This window comes from Phasianus colchicus, chromosome 3 (assembly GCF_987193195.1).
Source record: "Phasianus colchicus chromosome 3, bPhaCol1.hap1.1, whole genome shotgun sequence".
Lineage (NCBI taxonomy): Eukaryota > Metazoa > Chordata > Aves > Galliformes > Phasianidae > Phasianus > Phasianus colchicus.
This window is the reverse complement of record NC_143438.1, coordinates 93777771-93797047: the sequence shown is the minus strand read 5'-3', so window position 1 is coordinate 93797047 and position 19277 is coordinate 93777771. Positions and strand designations below refer to the sequence as shown.

At 44.7% G+C, this 19277-nt stretch overlaps 1 protein-coding gene across 1 annotated transcript in view; it reads left to right on the top strand.

Moving 5' to 3' along the window:
* ZC3H3 (zinc finger CCCH-type containing 3) overlaps positions 1 to 19277 on the top strand; it is a 157829-nt gene that overhangs the window by 122763 nt on the left and 15789 nt on the right. The window contains exon 9 of the mRNA XM_031591299.2: positions 3867 to 3998. Coding sequence (XP_031447159.2) covers positions 3867 to 3998 — 132 coding nt within the window. The remainder of the gene's footprint in view (positions 1 to 3866; positions 3999 to 19277) is intronic.

The following is a 19277-nucleotide window of genomic DNA, read 5'->3' as shown; positions in this document are numbered from 1 at the left end:
CCTCTCTGCATACAGCACGTTCGTTGTCACCAAGGAGCTCATAAGTTATGCTGGTGGTGAGCAGAGTCGCTCTGAGCGAGACACAAAGCACCATATGTTTTTTACATGTCTCTTTCTTCAGAGTCACTTAATCATGAGTATATAAAATAGAGAAGATAGACTGGGGACAGCTGTACTCCATGACTCATGGCATGACAAAGAGCAATAGGGATGAGGACTGATAGAAGGAAGAAGGACTGTTTGAAGTTGTTTTTTTCCTTATAATGTGAAGACAGGCTTCAAAAATAAAGAAATGAGAAAGAAGAAATGTTTGCAAAGGGTCTTGCTGTTTGTATGGCTGTTGACATATCCAGAATCACTATAATTGACAGAAATTTGGAGTTGACGTTGGGATAGGATGACATTAAAAGGTGCTGCTAATTTCTTTACATTGAAATAATTAATGTACAAGCACTGCTGGCAGCGCTTGACCCGTTACCAGTACCTCTGAGCTGGAGGACTGATACTGCATGGGATGATCATCTTCCATTCATACCAGTGAGTTAAGTGGTCCTGCATATTTCAGCAAGTTTTGGAACCTGATGTTGATTCCATGCTGATCCAGACCTCATAGGATACTCACCTTCCATCTATACCAATGAGTTTATGGGTCCTGGGTATTTCAGCACACATTGGATTCTGGAGTTGATCCCAAACTGAACCAGACTTCATGGGATGCTCAGCTTTCATTGATACCAATGATTTAAGTGGTCTTGGATATTTCAGCAGGTATTGAAAGCTAGTATTAGTCCCATAGTGGCCCAGACCCCATGGAGTGCTCAGCTTTTATTTGTACCAGTGCATTAAGTGATTCTGGGTGTATCAGCAGATTTTGATCCCAGGGCAAAAACATGCATGAAAGTTGGGACTTAGAAATATTCATATGAGTTGCACAGGGTACTGAAGCATCATCTAATCCCAGGCTGAGTGGTTACATCAGCATAGGAAGCAAGCAGGTGACAGCCCTCCAATTCAACCCTAAAACGAATCTGGTTGGAGGAGGTGTTTGTAGCCGTGCAGATCATGCTCTGTAAGGGAGGAGGATTATTTTTTGCAGGATTAGGTACCCTGGAGCAGTTCAGAGGTCTCCACTTGCCCTGTGCTTGTCGTCAGCACCGTCTGGAAGAGAAACAAGCTTCTCTGAGGAGCTGGAGCCTGCTCACAGTGATTTATGGCCACGGGGAGCCAGCTGCCCAAAGCAAGAGGCGACTCCACTATTGAGCTCCTGTAACTCCCTGTTAACCCGAGTGATTACAGGCAGAGGTGGTGATTCCCTCATTTATCAACTGGGGAGGAAGACAGGTGAAGTTGTTCAGCAGAGGAAGGCAGTGTTTTCCCCGTGTGCAGGTTTTGTTGGGCGAATTGTTGGGTTCAGGATGAATGAGTGGCTTACTTTCAGCTATTTGAGTTGGGGTTTTCCCTTATTATCTATTTTATTATTTGTTATCTATCATCTATTTTAATATCTATTACATATTTTAATATTTCTTATCTGTTATTTGCAGTTAATAGTGACTATGGTGCTTAATGGCAAAGAGATGTTGATTGAGAGCACTGTCCAAGGTTCTGCTGATGGCACCATTAGTTTGTCCTCAATGTCATATTGGAGTTTTGGGGTCACCCAGACATTCAGGGTGGCATCTGGGATTGTCATCACGTACCCACTTTGGTGGGAAGTCAGCAGAATGGTCCAGGAAAAGGAGCAGGACTTTACTGGGGCTAAAGCTGTTGGTTTGAGGGCAAAAGCTGCACTCAACCTGGAGCATCTTATGCATCAGTTTCCCCATTGAAAAGTCAAAGAATTATAAAATGGGGGAAATCCCTGTGTTTTATACACAGAGGCTGTGGATTCAGCTGTGAACCAGCAGAGACCTTTTCCACATCCCAAACAGCCAAATCCTTTCTCCAGCTGCTGTCCTGCTCCAAGGATGCTCTCTGCTGGATACCCCAGGGCAAAGCACTCATTCATATGGTCACTATGCCTAAGAGTTAGCTTCAAAAACAAATCTGCCTTTCCAAGCAGTGGAAAAATTACAGGGAGCCCACCTGGGGGATAGGGGAAAGTGGATCTAATGCGGTTTTCACCCTATAGGGGACGCTGGGCAGAGCCGATTCCTCTTCTGTGCAACGGGGCAGAGCCTCCAGCATGTCGCTGTGATTTAGAGGAACCCATAAATCTGAATGAATGGGTTTGTGACTGAAGGTTAGCAAGAGGCTAGGACTCCGGCAGCCGCCCGCTGCTGCTACAACAGCTTTTCCCCTTGAGGAACTTGAAAAGAATCAGCATTTTTCTCCCTAATAGAGCTTCAAAACTCTGTTGTGAGCAATTTGGAAATTCACGTTGAGTTTCGGGTTCATTAGCTGCTGGCTCCAAAGCGTGTACATAGTCAAAGCTGTCTAATATGGACGCACCGCACCAGTGCCTTGAATTAATGTTATTGTTATTTGTGTGGACGTAGTGGGGTGCAAACAAGGTTAATTGAAATGAGAGTGCTGCTTCCTCTTGATAATGGCTCAGGCTTGACAGCTAGGAGGAGTTTATTTTTGTATAAGAGCTGGCTTTATTATCCCTTTTTATTAGAGCTAATTTGGGCTCTATATCAAAAACTACATTAAGGGAATCATTTACGGTCACACCACCACCAACAAAAAAGATAGCCCTAGAGCCCTGTCCTTTATGTTAATGTCTGCAGTTAAAAAACAATTAAAAATAAACTCTTCTCTCTTAAAGCACCCTTTGTTTTCTTTCCCCTCTGCTCCCCCCTCCCTCTGTTTCTCCCTTTCTCTTTGCCTCAAATGAGCCAATTTAGTTAAAACCCTAAACGTGCCCTTCAGGGAAAGGGACTTTTCTGCGCACGCTTATTGCAGAAGGGTAAGTATTGGTTTGGGGACGCTTGAAGCAGCAGCACTGGGATGAGCAGAGGGATCAATAGTGCACTGAGCAGTAAGTAAATTTTGCATTTAGGGGACGGGACAGCATTGTGGGGATGGGACAGCATTTTGGGGGATGGAACAGCATTTAGGTTACAAACCGATCACATTGCAAAGCTGCTTCTAGGGTTGGGAAGTTACTTTGAGTTAAGGATGGTGACATATTGCTGCAGATTGGTAATTTGTTTTTAATTATAACAGCTGGAAGAAGGTGAAGTTTGCAGTTTGAGGTGGTGTGTGAACGCTCTCTTGCTTTTCGCTGTTTGTCATAGTGATGCTGAAGCTGGGGAGTATACTGGGACAGCTCTGCTCCTCCTCCTCCTCTCCTGAAGCATTCTTCCTCCAGCTCCAGTCCTCCTGTAGCTCTAGGAGTGCCTGCATGTGATACAGCCCCCCCAAGCACTTTTCCCCCTTGTTAAGTTTTGGGATTACCCTCATGCTGCTGGAAAACCCACATAAGAGAGAGGAAAACCTTGATGGGAAACAGTGTTTCGAATGGGGCCAGCCTTCTGCTTCTGCTGCTGCATCATCTGTTGAGATGGTGTTTGCTGCCCTTTCCTCCAAGGTTATTTGGGAGCTTTGCAGGAAAAACAAATCCACTCCATGCCACTGACAACCCCATCCCTTTGCTATGCTGAGTTTTGTAAGGGCAGTTTTGTGCTTTCCAGCAATCATCCTGTAGGATGCTATGACAGCAGGACCATGTCATGTCATTCAGCAGCGCTGTGAGAACCCAACAGAACTAAAAATACCCCTGGCATCAGTGTTTGGCAAAAGCCACAGATTTATTTTACGTGTGTCACTGTTTTATTTCAGTTCTGGGCATTGGAACGGTTCCTAATAGCCATGAGTATGGGGGTTTCTCATCCTCTGCTTCTCATCCTTTCCTCTTTCAGATGCCAGTGTGCTCCTACTTCTTGAAGGGGATCTGCAATAACAGCAACTGCCCCTACAGCCACGTCTATGTGTCCAGGAAGGCAGAAGTGTGCCAGGATTTTCTCAAAGGTTATTGCCCTATGGGAGAAAAGGTAAAAAAAAAAAAAGAAAGAAAAAGAAAGGCAACCATTCTCTCTCTGCCTGCAGTGATGGATTTGGTTTTTTTGCTAAAATAGGCAGAGGGCACTGTGCTGGTGAGCCACCAGCTGTTTTTCATGCGAGCTATAGCACCAAAGGGAGCTGTAGAGCTGGAAGCTGCTGAACACCTGGATGCGTTTCCAAAGGTTTATGGGCAAAGTGGCTTTGTTTCCTTACAGGCATGGAAAAAAAAAAAAAGAAAAAGGAAACAAATGAAAGAGGTTGCAGCTTGCGATCATGTGCTGGTCTTGTGCATCCCTGTGCAGATAGCACCAGCCCCAGGCACTGCTCAGTTAAATAGATGAAAAGCAAAATGAGAGTACTCTGAGCTCTGTCTTTTGCAGAACTTTATGGTTATTTGCAGTCATGCTGACTTCGTGGTGGGTTAAAAGTGAGCATGAGCTCCTGGGGCTCAGTTTTAGCAGCGGCTGCAGCACCCTTCTTGTTGTAGCCAACATCATTTGAGCCTCCAGATGTGTTCCTGGAAGGGGATTGCCTGAGGTCTGACTCCCACCCCCATATCTTTCTGCTTTAGGTCAATGTGGTGTAGTGCTGCAGGAATTTGGTGTACACCCATGGTTGATTTGTAAGGTGACCCTGAATTTATGGCACCATATGTAACACAGAGGGCGTGGGATTGCTTAGCCTTCCCAGAGAGGGAGCTGGAGCTGGCTGACACTTGCTGGTTTCCAATGGAATTTTGGGGCTCTTGCATTAAAGAAATGAAATTTGGGGTCTATCCAGTGTCTCACGTCAGAGAGACACTTCCTTCCTAAGTGCCGTAGGGGTCTCCCACTACCTTTTGCTTTTGTGGCAATGCTGAGCATCCCTGGGCATTAGGATTATAGAATTATTAAGGCTAGAAAACATCATTAAGATCATCAGGACCAACTCCAGCCCATCCCCTCCGTGCCCACTAAACCATGTCCCTTAGTACCACATTTCCATGGTTCCTGTAGAGGATGGCTCCTGTTATTGGGTTGGGGAAGAGTACCTCCTAGGTACATAATGCCTTCCTGATTCAATTTTGCTATTTTCTATTCATTTAATACCTTGTTTGGCCTCTTAGTGTGACTGTTGATAAAACATTTTAATTTCTTTTGGCTCCCTTGAACAACATAAGGGCCACCTTTACGGTACTCCTCCCATTGCCATCTCAAACTCTCAGTGATCACATCAGAGTCCTCAGGCTGTGCAATGCATGGTCATAATTGGGAAGAGGTAGACAGGAAATTTGCCAACAGACTGAATAAGTGAACAGAAGCAGACTCTGAGATTTATGGAGGTCATAGAATCATTAAAGTTGGAAAAGACCTTTCAGTCCATCTAGTCCAAACATCCACCTGCCACCAGTATTGCCCACTAAACCATGTCCCTCAGTGCCACATCTCCACATTTATTGAACACTTTCAGGGATGGTGAATCCACCACTTCCCTAGGCAGTCTGTTTCAATGGCTGACCATTCTTTTGGAGAAAAAGTTTTTCTTGATTTCAAACCTGAACCTTCCTGCACCATATGAACACAGCACTGATAAAGCCGGAGGATAACAGCCATTCTCTTCCCTCTGGGACATATGTTTTTAACCTCTAAGATGCATTTGCTTTATGTGGAAGAAAACATGAAAGTAATATCTTGAGTTGGTTTAGCCACTTCCATGAGTCAGTGGGACAAGACACAAACTTCAGCAAGTAACTTCCTAAGCTGGAGCCATCCGGTACCACATCCAAAACACTTCAGACACTTGGAATTTTGCAAACGCTGCTTTAATTCAGCTCTTCAACTGAAAAAAAAAAAAAAGAAGAAGAAGAAAAAAAAAACCTGAGCCACTAATGAAACAATAATTTTGTTTACGTAAAGTCTGCCAGATCGCAGGGCACCATCCCAAAAACGCCCCAGCGGGCCTATAGAGCAATATTATTTTATTGCATTTAATAGTTATGCATGAAGAAGTGGCTGCCTAAGCACTGTTTTGCAGAGTGGCTGCTCCTACAGCTTTCTGAATCCCATGTGTTTTGAACTGCTGTTCACTGAAATTGTTGGGATCTGGGAGGGATGCTTGGATCCTGGCTCTCCTCTCCATCCCAGGAGCTGTTCTTGATGGAGACACTGGAAGATCTCAGCAACATCTCTGGGAGCAGATGAGAGTTGAAAAGCCAAGGGAAAGCAATGATGCTTGAAGGCTGGCTCTCAGGAGATGCCCAAAATGGAGCTTTGCTCAAAGGGAAGGACGGTGAAGCCATGGCATGTTTGGGTGGATGAACAGGGGAAAAGCTGTAGGTGCTTGGAGAATGTCATATAAAGCCTCCATATAGAATCACAGAATCATTAAGGTAGGAAAAGGCCTCTGAGATCATCAAGTCCAACTGTCAGCCCATCCCCTCCATAACCAGTTATGGAATCATGAGTCCTCTGTCTACCTACCACCAATATTTCCCACTAAACCATATCCCTCAGTGCCACATCTATGTGTTTCTTGAGTTGTCCCTTCACCAAAACACAACCAAGTGCCTTCATCAAGGCAAACCCATCCCTTCCAGATGGAAGAAGTGGCTACAGGGCAAAAAAAAAAGCAAACAGGGGGAAGAAAAGCCAAAGATAAGGACTGTAAGAAACTCAGGACATCAGCAAGAATGAAGGGAAATCCTAATAAATTAGTCTTTGGCTAATTACTTCTTTGCGTCGGTGTGTGGAGGGGTCTGCGTGCAGGATAAACATCTCTTCTAAAGAAAAACATAGCTGTCCTGCAGCACTAGCCGCACGGGCAGCGTCCCTACAATTATTTTAAAGTATTCCAATTTAAATGAAAATATAAAAGAGATATTTAGAATATTTATTCTATTAGTAAAAGTGCTTACTGCGTCACTTTTGGAGTGTCAGAAAAGCATTCTCCTACAGATGATGGATAGCAGCCTGTAATTATATATGGGGAGAAATTGCTGAGCGGGCCATATTTAACTGGGGAGGAGAAATAGCAGCTTGGGCCATTAAGGGTTAATTTTATTCTCTAAATAATATAAAAAGTGCTGAGTCCGTTCTTTTGCTCAAAGTAGAAAGTCCTCAAATGGACCCCGGAGAGTTTCTAATATTCTACTGAATCAAGTAAAAATGTTAACCTTGCTTCATAAAACGATGCCTTGTTAAAGATGCGCAGTCCCTTTTCTTTTGAATAATTTAGGCCGGGAGTAAATCTCCTCTTGTTCTGCCTTGCTGTTGTCCAAGAAGTGTTGAGAGCTATCTGCCTACAGCCTGAGCACTCAGTAGAGCATTCTCTGAGGATAAACTCCAAGGAGAGGACATTTGGGAATTATGAGTTGAGGTCTGCTTGGGTTTGGCAGCACATTGCGTTGGGTTCTTCTTCCTACTGTGTTTTTCTCCCTGTGCTGTTTTTTATCAGACCATCATAAAAAATGCCATAAATTATTCACAGTTGATGGCATGTCATTGGCAGTGTCACATCTTGAGTGTTTTCTAGAATTTTTTGCAGGATGCTCAGGTCAACATGATTGGGCTTTGACAATCCCTTGGGTTCTGACTCCAACTGTGTACATTTTTCATACAAATGGTGCCAGTCTTGTTCTGTGGACCTGACTCAATCTACCTTCATCAGAATCATAAAATCACTGAATGGATTGGGTTGCAAGGGACCTCAGAAGATCATATAGTTCCAATCTCTCTGCCGTGGGCAGGGTTGCCAACCACTGAGTTGGACTCAGTGATCTTTATAAGTCCCTTACAACTTGGAGTATTCTATGGTTCTGTGATTCTAAATCAGGCACTGGGTCAGCTTGCCCAGAGCTCCATCCAACCTGGTCTTGAACCATGTTGGACCTCCAGAATAAGTGAGAAAGCTTCAGTTTTGAGTTCCCAAATCCTTGTTTTAGGGACATAGACTGTAAATAGGTCCCTTGCCCTTGGGGGATGGGGACAGCTCCTGTAGGAGCAGGTGGTTGCATCATTCAGTTATTATCATTAAGTTATACTCAATTATATTCAGAAGGGAGTTCACAGCAAAGTTAAAATTTCAGTTTTCAGCATCCTCACTCATTCTTGGGTTGTGTGTTGGGATGCTATGAGTAATCTGCTTAGAGTGAAGCCACCCATAGATGTCTGACTGCCACATTGCCCCGAGCTCTCTGACCTTCTTCAGCCCTACAAATGTTGGGTGAAGTTCCTGGCCAGGGGAACACCAAAAGGGAAATGGAGAAGGGGGGAAGGAGAAATGAGGCCACTTGCAGGTGCTCCTCAGGGTTTTCCGATGACAATACTTTTTTTTAGAGTTTGTTCTCTTCCTGTATTAGCTGTTAAAATGAGTTGTCCTGTTTTAACTCGTTGCTCTAGGGTAAAGACTACTGTTCCCCCATCTCTCCTTCCATTGGGTTCCTTTTGCCTGTGTTTGGGGCATGAGTTCATGGAGGAGAATGGGATGACGCTAGTGGGTGCAAGGCATTATAGCATGTCCCCAGGGACAAGGGACAAGCAAAGGGAAGTGTCCCTGGTGGTGAAACCTACAGAATCCTCCTGTCCCCATAGGCAGCCACCTTGGAGAGCTATTCACTGAAAGGCTACCATGGGATTGGATGTAATTGAATATTGGATGAACTGTGCTTGGTCTGATGGGTGCAAGGTGGTCCAAGAGGTGGTTTCTCAGCCTAGCTACTCTCCTGGCCGTGCCCAAATGTGGTTTCCAAAATAATACACAATACCAAAGGTGTTGACATAGAATCATAGAATCATTGAATATTCCAAGTTGGAATGTACCCATAAAGATCGTAGACTCATTAAGGTTGGAAAGACCACTGAGACCATCTTAGTTCAACCATCAACCGATCACCAAGTCCAACTCCTGGCTCTACACAGAACCACCCAAAAATCAGACTATACACTGCTGCTTTAATATTTAATTTTTGATAATTTAATATTTAATTGCATGGCTTTGAGCATGCACCTAGGATTACATACAGCAAGCACTTGCCTTAGGACTGGAGATATCCCTGCAGAGCAGGTAGCTTGCAATTTGCTTTGCAGATGCAAACTTCGGTTTATTGGGGAATAAATTGTATTTGGAAGAATGGGGCTCAGACAGGTTTTGGTGCAGCACCAGTGTTTCCTAGCAGTGTGTCACAGCAAAGGCAAGCGAATCAGCCTGGCCCCCTCTAACTGCTGCATCTGTAAAATTGTTTGGTATTAAATAAGCTTTTCCCCCATGGTGTACATTAGCGAACGTGCTGCATTAAATACCTATCTTCATATTGTTTCCATCAGCTGCTTGGAAGCCTGTGGGTAAATTGTTCCCCCATGGGAACTGTTAAGCAGTGAGGCACTGTGAGATTAAACAACAGTGAAAACACACAGGGAAATTGTAAAGGGATAAATCAGGGGGAAGCGGGGCTCTGCCAAGGGATGCTCATCATTGAGCCATGCTGGGACTGCCCAGCTGTCCCCAAGCATCGAATCATAGGATCAGTTGTTAAGGTTGGAAAGACCACAGTGACAGCAGTGACAGCTGCTTGTTTTTCTACAGAAAACTCCAATTCAGGGACTTTTTCTTTGCCAACAATTTGTTCTCGTTTTTCTCGTCCTGTGATGCATCACGTTGGTTCTTTTCTCCTTTTCTGGTGGAAGTTTAACAGGTTCCCACTGTGAAGCTTTTTCATTTCACATATCCGATGCATTCAATTTAACACATTCCTAATCTTTAGGAAAAGCCTCACTTTTGGAATCAGCTACCAGATAAATGTCTTTGGGACTTCTTTCTTAATTATCCTTTGCTCAGTTTGTGATGGAGAGCAATTTTTTTTCACAACAGAGATCAGATGTTTGTTGGTATTTTGAGGTATCTCTTCACCGTTCTTTGATCCTATGATGAAACATGGGTTGTTGAATGTCTTCTGGCTGTGGAAATACTGAAGACTGAGACCTCTTCTTCATCTCATCTTTTCCAAGCCATTCATGATTGTATCTGGGAGAGGTTTGGGATGTGCTGGGGGCTGCAAAGGAAAGTGCTCTGATTTTGAGAGCAGGAGAGCTTCCTCCCAGCCTTCCTCTTTTCATCCATATATGCAGGCATTGACACTGACCATATTCAGGGGCTCTGTTTCCAGATCACTTTTGGGTGGGAAGTTGGTACCTATGGGACTTCAGCATTGCATCCTTGGGTGAACAAAGGTTTGCTCACCTCTTGAAGACCCTTCAAATACCCGATGACACCTCATGCAGCTGCTTCACATGTGGATTATTTGCCCTATGCTGTCAGTTTGAGACAGACTAAGTTGTGGGCTTTTTTTAAACAGGTTTCAATTTCAGATGATTTTTCTTTCAAATTGCCCTGCTGCTGATGCCTGGAGAGAAGCAGCCATGGCAGGAGCAGATTTCCAGGCTCGAAGCACTCATCTCCAAACCCCGTGATGCTGTTATGCTGAATTAAACCCAATCAAGCTGAGAAGCTCCTCCATGCCCAGCTACCAGGGGGGCTATTTGAAGTGCAAGAAACCTTAATATAAAACCTCTGTGCTCAGCGTGAGCATGGGGAGGGGTATGGAGAGGGCTAAGCTTTGAGCCATCCCAAATTTTCTCTCTGTTGGCCGTACTTCCATCTTATTTCTTTTACGATCCTATCACAGCTGCTTCCAATTTCCAATCCCCTTTCATTCAGAGAGAGCTTGCAGCAGTGGGTAGGGAAGAGCAGGATTTCAAACATGTGCATACGTGACCATACCTGGGCAGAGGGAAAGGGTGTTGCAATTCATAGACCTCTCACCATGACACAGGGCTGCACAGGAGCCACCTGGAGATGATGTTCATTAAAACTGCAAATGAGTGAAACAGATTAGCTGGTCAAAGGATAGGGAGGAAATAGAATCATAGAATCATCATTAAGATTGGAAGAGACCACCTAAGATCATCCAATCCAACCATGAACTCATCAAACCATGAAGGCAATGACTTCCACTGTTCAACTGGTCAGGGACATCTCCCTTTTTTCTTCCATTTGGATCAAATCTTTAAGGACTACCAAAGGAAGAATAGGTTTTCAGAGCCCCACTCATTCTGCACTGAATATAAAATACTCATTTGGGCTCTTATTAGTAGAATCAAACCTCAAACAGATTATTCACCTGCTTTCAAAAAAGTTGGATATTTAGGCATCTGCACATTGCTTCTTCTAAAGAGCTGATCCACCTACAACAGGAGAATGATGAGAAGGCATCACATTATTGCATCTTGAAAACCTCACTTTCTTTTACTCATAGGGGAAATAACCATTTAAGATTTAAGTTTATCTGTCTGCATGCAGCTGTTTTGGACTCAGATGGTAGAAAAAATAAATCTTATCTATGGATATACTTTTTACATGTATGAAGCAAATCATGGGACATTTTGCCTGGTTTCCACTTTATATGGGGTATACAAGGGAGTCAGGGGTGGTTTTAGAGGTTACAAGCCCTCTCTAGGCTTTTTCATGTAAATCAAGGGCCAGGCATTGATTTTCATAAAATTACAGAATATCCTGAGTTGGAAGGGACCCTTGAGGATCAGAGAGTCCAACTCTTGGTTTTGAGCTTTCACACCATGAATTTCAAACTCCAAAGCACCTACGTCGTATCCAAGAGCCTTTGGATTACCGCTATCCTTGAAGCTCTTGTATCATCCTTTCTTCATTCTCAGTGGTGGTGTGTTTCTGATTTTCCTCCAATTCTCAGCCATTTTTACCTCCCTCACCTTCATTTTTATCTAGATGACTTCGAATCTGGTCACCAGGAGTGATATTTTGGCCATATATATGGGCAGTAGCCATGTATCCACCTGTTCCACCTGCTGGTTCATGATGTGCCAAGCAGACTTTTACCTTCCTGCCAAATTTTGGTTCCTCCAGGCATGCCCACACAGCACCAGAGTGAAATTACTCCAGTTCCATCTTTGGGATAATGGAAAAGATTTCCAGCTTACCTTATCCCATCATTTAGAATTAGCTGATGGGTAGCCTTTGATAGCTCTTTTATAGTTCACTGCAGTTGTATGATAATCATCTACAAAGGCAACTTCATTTTATTTATCTTTAATTTTGGCTTTGGTTGACAGATGTTTTCTGTGTGTTACAGTTGCCCATTTAATTTGTTTGTTTTTCTCTTACTTCATATAATGTGTAGCAGAAATCTGAAATCAGACAACAAAGTGATTAGTAAGTAAATTCTTTATGGGAAGAAGCAAAAGTAGTCAGACTTAGTGATGATCTTGAATATGTTTGTTCTTAAGATCACAGATCATGAAAAAAGAAATGGGTAATGGCAAGCTCACATCTACTGGAACTGTGGAGTGAAACCTTGGCTTAGGACTCAACCAATAGACCCAACGTTGGCAGTTGGACTGGATGATCTTGGGGATCTTTTCCTACTTTAATGATTCTATGATTCTGTAAGTGGGCATGGTGATGAAGGGTCAACATTTGGATTTGATGATCTTGGAGGTATTTTGCAACCTCAGTGATTCTGTGATAAACTTATCCTGGTATGCGGTGCCCAGTTGTGTCAGCTGGGACAAGGGACTTGACTGTACATTGTTGTGAAATGGATCTAAGAAGGGCAAATGAGTTGTGCAAGTGCTTGGCCCCCAGTAGAAGAGAGCTGGTCTCTTCATTTCACACACCCAAATGATTCTTGGCTGAAATTAGAACAGCAACGAGGGCTGTGCTACTGATAGTGATAAATCTGAGTGCTGAGGATGGCAGCTTACCATTGAAAAAGCTTTGTAACTTCCAGAGGAGGTTTAAAACTAATCAGATTTCTTCTGCGCCTCATCCAATCCGTGTATCTCTGCAGAAATCTTTGTGGGTTTCCATCTTGCATCTTATTTACCGTACTCTGTAATGGCATAATGAGGGTTCTTATTGCAACTTTAATTTAACTGTAGTATCTCCAGCAGCATTCAGATGCTTGCATTAAAGATGTTGCTTATCAGGGCAAACTCAAACTGCTTAATAGCCTGGGCTAGTTGATAATAGTGACTAGATAAATACCAGCCTGTGATTTTTTTTTCTCTTGCGTTTTAATATCTTTGTAGTAAAAGATGCATCACAAAACATGAAAATTAGGAAGTCCGGAGGCAAGTAGTCACTAAATCACTGTTAATGACTGGGAATATACTGATGAGGAAAAGTTCTTGATTTCGGTCTGAACTTCTTTACAGACAAACACAAAGCAGAGCAGATTTTGTCTTTGTTTCCACACTGGAATTCCCCTTTGTTCACACTTGTTTTCTCTTGTTGAATGATCTCTGCACCCTGCAAACACCAGTGGCAGCTCCTCGGGCCACCTGGGAGCCTGTGCATGGCAGAACCCCTGGTTCTGGTGAAGACTTCTCTGTAGGGAATGTACAGTTGGTGTCTACCTTGCTCTATCCCCAGAGGTGTTGATTTGGGATTGATAGTTTCCATGGATGTGTTATCCATGTGAAATGTGGATGGGTTCTCCATATGAAACTGGCTCCATCATAACTTGGAGGTCTGATGGATGACCTTGTTGGGGGGCTGCGGTGGAAATGGCATTTCTGAGCAGGTTCTGCAAAGCAGTGAGGAAATGATTAAGCACTAAAGGTATTCCCATGTGGGTGTCCATGCTGGTCCTCAGCAACTCTTTGCTCTCCAACTGGGATTTGCCTTCGTCCTTCTATCCATGGCTTTGTATTCACCATATCTCCACTAGTCCTTAGTTCCTTGGGGCTAGAGTAAGGCCAAATTGCAGTTTGCTGAGGGCCATGGCTCCTTTGGGTTTTCAGGACATCATTCCTTCCCTGGAGGATTTCAAGAAAAAGATAGATGTCACACTCAGTGACAGTTGAACTGAATGATCTTAGTGGTCTTTGTAACCTCATTAATTCTCTTATTCTTTGACACTCTATCATGTGCTGTTGTCAGCCTTGGAGCAGTGGCCCCAAAATCCTGTGGCACCAAGCAACTTTTCCGCAAATTTTGAGCTTTTCCGTCCCTTTTTCCAAACCATTGATTTGGAAACCACAAACTCAAGTGTCCACCTCTGCTAAGTGATGCTTTCCTTTGGTCATTACAGCTCCTACCAGCTTGTTTGCCATTTTCATATCTGCTGTTAATTGGGACTGCTGTTGGTGACCATGTGAGGGGAATTTTGCAACTTTTCAAATAGCATGAAATTTTCTCTTCCCAAATGTCGGCGCTCTCTCATTTGTTGTATTTTCCAGTTGGGAAACTGGTATGAGGCTGTTTGCCCTGCTCTGCACTGAGGAGAAAAGATAAAACAATGTCAAAACCCTTTGATTTCTCCCGTTGACTGCCTGAAGACAGAGAGCACAAGCAACACTCCATGTGTTAGCTAAATTTCTCCCGTTATTATTCCACAGCCCACATGATGTTTGGATGTATTGTCCTCCAGGTTTTAATGATGGAGAGCTGGAATTTTTAAGGCTGCTTCCATCTGCACCCAATTATAAAAAGGCCTTCAAAAAAAAGCTATTTACTGGTTGTCAGCTCTGAACAGTGTCAGAAAGCAGCCCCACCACCTCCAGCAATAGCTTCCCAGCAGCCAGTTAACACTGGGAACTCATGGAGAAGAGATACATTAAAACAACCCAACATCAATCCAGCCAGTTAATCCTGTGACTTGGAAATGGGGCTACCTCTAATAGCTCTCACTGAGTTGCATGCTCGGAAAAAGAAAGCACCTGCACTGAATTTCTTGAGTTGAGTTGAGTCACTCTGAGTTTCTTGAGTTTGGGGTTTTAGCTTGTCCTTATCAAGTTCCCCTTCCCCAGATTGTGCAATTCCCTTTTGGGTTTGGGTTTCCAGATGGTGGCTGGATAGACTCTCTTGTGCTCATTGTAAGGAGAGGTGGATGGAAGCCCAAAGAAATGGGAAGAGCAAAGCAAGGATGCACCAGCGGTTTGCTGTCTCTTTTCCCATGTCACCTGCCATCCTCTGGCATTGGAATAAGAAGAATCAAAGCAGGGTGCGAGACAAGCCTGGAGATATTTGAGAAGTTCAACGTGGGCAAACTCCTGGTGGAGCAGAGCCGGGAATGCAGGGCTGGATGAGACTGTTCCTCCCCCCATGGGGTCATTGGGCGGTTACTGGTCGGCCCAGTAACCCAGCTTTACCTTCTTCCTGCCTTGCTGAGGTTGTTGATGGAAAATGTTAATTAATATCATTCCCGGGGCTGAGATCTTCCAACCAGCCCTGCCAGTTGCTGCCTCCTTCTTTGCCAGGTCTGGACTAAAGAAGGCTGCACTCCACAAATACACTTGTGTCTGACCCCTCCCCTGTGAGTGACAGGGCTGGGGGCCATTTATGGATTTTTGGATGCTGAGCAGCACCTTGAATTTCACCCAGGATCCCTGGCAGCTGGGGAAGAGTCCTGGGTATAGGACTGCCAATAGCCACCATCCCAGATTTGGGTACTGCTTGCTGCTCAGCTGCAGGCAGGCTGTGAGGGGAACTCTGAAGCAGTGAGACTGGGGGGGACCTTGGAGCACGAGCCCCCCTTGGGGCTGATCCCTATCTCCAATCCATGGGATGACCTCATTCTGTGGGATGACCCCGCTCCATAAGATGACCCCACGTCATGAAGTTGATGCCATTCCATGGGCACTCAGTGCAGCTGGTTTGGAAGAAGTTTGGGGGTTTCTGTGGGTTTTCTCTCCTCTCTGCTAGAAGGAGGCAGATACTTTTTCTCTTTTTATGGTACAACCTGCCTGTTGGCAGGAGTCCCACGGGGTATAATTAGCCACCCTGACAGGTGGAAGGGATCGGGTGGCCCTGAGCGAGAGGTCGCTCGGCCACTCCATTGCTTCACCCTGGCTGACACGTGGCAAGCAGCAAGCAGCTTTACAGTAACCTTCCACTTCATCTGGCTTTAAGGCACGGGGGCAAGAGAAAAAAGAGCTGTCCCCTCCCTCCCATAAATAAATAGAGGGGGCAAAGTCATTAGAAAGCTGAGCCAGGGACACAACACTGGAATTAGTCGCATGTGGTTTTGTTTTTTTAATATTAAGTGTATATTCACCAGCAGAGCCAATGACCAGATGGTGATGTGGCAAGTCCTGCTCCCACTGTGAGGATTGGTGGGGATGGAGACACTCATGTCACACATCTGTGGATGTGGCACTGTCCCTTTGTCTCAGCTGGGAAGAAGAAGCAGCCATGTGCATCTCTTGGATTTTCCCCAAATCAATGCCATTCTCCATCATTCCTTGATGTAGCGATGACCGTTCCAGGGGTGATTCATAAATGTGGTGGCTTTTCAAGGTGAGGAATCTTTTCCTGCTCTTCTTCTTTCCACATTTGTTTTTGTGCTGGAAGATACACAGGAGAAGATTTTGCATTTCTGGGGAGAGCTGCTACCCTGCTGATAATTAGTGGTAATTGATTTGGGGTGTTTCTCAATAATGCAGAAGTCTTCTGCGTTGCTTGAGAAGCAAATAAATCAATATAAGGAATTAACTTGACAAATATTGTTTGGTGAACTGCTGTGGGGGCATCTCCACTGGGGTTTCTTACAGCTCTTGGGATGTCAGAGCAAAGATGGGCATCAGTTGGACTGGACCCAACCGCAAAACCACAGAGCATTTCTGTGTTATTTCTGATAACACGATTTCTCCAGGTAGAAAGTCATTTAATCATAGAATATTTCAAGGTGGAAGGGACCTGTAAGTGTAATTGAAACCAAGATGTCCCAGAGAGCATTCATTTTGCACACAAGTGATATGGCAGAGCCCCAAGAACGGTGAGCAGCAGATGCTCTATGGAACTTTAGCCAGGGACCACCCTGGGCAGGAATCTCCTGGCTCCCTGCACTCTTCTGGGAAAAGCTGCAGCAGCCTTGAAGGTCTTCGGGTGAGAAACGTGAGACCTGCCCTGTTCCGTCTTCATGGTGAGCAAAGTCTAAGAGCCGCATAGGCACGTGGCCAAAGCTGAGATGTGTGAGTAGCCACCCACCAAGAATGCTCTGTTGGAAGCAAAGAGAGAAGCAAGAGAGGTCCTCATGGCATCAGTGTCATTGCAAGAATGGAGAACTGGAGGTGGTGGTTGGCTGTGAACCTTAGACAGAATCTCAGAATGGTTGAGGTTGCAAGGGACCTCTGGGTCCATCTGATTCTTATTCTGCTCAAGCAGGGATGCTCTGAGCTGCCTACTCAGGACCATGCCCAGGTGGCTTTTGAAGATCTCCAAGGAGGAAACTATGACATCCTTTGGTTTTCCTCATCTTGATTTTCCACTCCTACCATTGCCACATCTACATATTTCTTGAGCACCTTCAGGGATGTTTTCCCTGGCCCATCCCCTACTCAGCCCATTTTGTCCTTATTTTTTAAAACAATTATCAGTTTGAGATGTTTGTTCTCCTGCTTGCTAATATGTGGGGAAAAAATTATTTTAAAGCTGTCCCATCACTGCCTTTTGGTCCTTATCTTCAGCTGCCAGAGGTTGTGAAGTTGTGAAGAAGGTAGGGAAAAAAAGGAAAACTGTATTGCCAAACTTCTTGACATAAAAGTGTGCTTTCTAGATTTTCTAAGATAATGACTGCTTAAACAGGCTGAGAGAAGCATTGTGTGCTGCAGGAGTTCACATTCCTACCATCTCATGAGACTTTGTTGGAGTTCATGGTCTTTGTGGACTTTCCAACATGAATAATGTTGTGATTCTGTGAATGGGATGCTGGAGATAGGCTGATGGTTGGACTAAATGACCTTAGTGATCTTTCCAACCTTAATACTTCCATGATTCAATGAGAGCTGTCACCATGCCTACAGGGGATTGTCTCCAGTGTTGATTCTCCAGCACCGGCTGGGTGGGATAGAGCAGTGGGATTTTGGAGTCATGGCAAACATTCAGCACTATTTGGAGATGCTCTGCTTTCATGATACCTATCAACTTGATATAACATCATGGAAGCTCCTTGAAATAGAGAGGAAAAGTGCTTGGAGCTGTTTTTGATGAATTTTACTCCTCCTCCTGGTTCTTGCACCCCACAGAGCTGGTGTTGGTGTATCTGTCCGGCTCCGTAGCCCTCCTGCTGTGCCAGCCTCCAGCTGTCGAGTTCCTCCCTCCACTGCTGATGTTGGCGATTGCCTTGAGCTGCCAGACCCCATTGCCCTTTCAAACAGAGTCCCCTCACTCCTGCAACTCAGCAGGGTTGCCATTCCCTCCCAAAGGTCACCGCAGGGGGCTGCTCCCATACAGCTCCACTTTGGGGGTATTAAAAGGGCAGGAGCTTGCTCACATCTTGTGATTCCCTGTTGCAGGGAGATGCATTTCTTTAAAGACACAAGACTGGTCATTCTGCAAACTTTCTCTTTCCGTGGATTTTTCTGCTTTCTCTGAAATTTGTGCAAAATTTTAGTGTCTTTGCTGTCCTGGAGCAAGGAGTTTTGTAGTGTGAATGGTCAGGTAAGGCAGCATCCCTAGACCATAGAATGCCTTGAGTTGGGAGGGACCCACAAGGATCTTTGAATCATAAAATAATGGAATATCCTGAGTTGGAAGGGACCCGTAAGGATGATCGAATCCAACTCCTGGCTCCACATGGGACCATTCAAAATCCAAACCTTATGTCTGAGAGCATTATCCAAACACTCCTTAAACTTGAGCTTGGGTCTGTGACCACCACCCTTGGGAGCCTGTTCCATGCCCACCGCCACCTTTTCCTAACCCTCAATTTGAGCCTCCCCTGACTCAACTCCATGCCTTTCCCTCAGATCCTGCTGCTGTAACCAGAATTGTTATGGGTTGTCTGTAGGCCACCATAACGCCTCCCCTCAGTCTTGTCTGCACTGGGCTGAACAAACCAAGGGACTTCAGCTGATCCTCATACATCTTGCCCACCACTTCCCCCCTTTCATAGCTCTGCTTAGGACACTCTCTTATAGTTTTATGTCCTTCTGTTCCTAAATTGCATCCAGTGCTCGAGGTGAGGCCACACAACGCAGAGCAGAGTGAGACAATCCCTTCCCTTGTGGGAAGTTGGAAGGGTACACTTAGCCTTTTTGGCTACCAGGGAGCACTGTTGACTCAGATTCAATTTGCCATCAACCGGAATCCCCACATCCCTTTCCATGGGGCCACTCCCAGCCTCTCATTCCCATATATTCAGGGTTGCCCCATCCCAGGTGCAGAATGCAACACTTGTCTTGTTAAACTTCACGCCATTGGGGATTGCCTAGCCCTCTGGTCTGTTAAATCATAAAATCATAGAATCATTTGAATTGGAA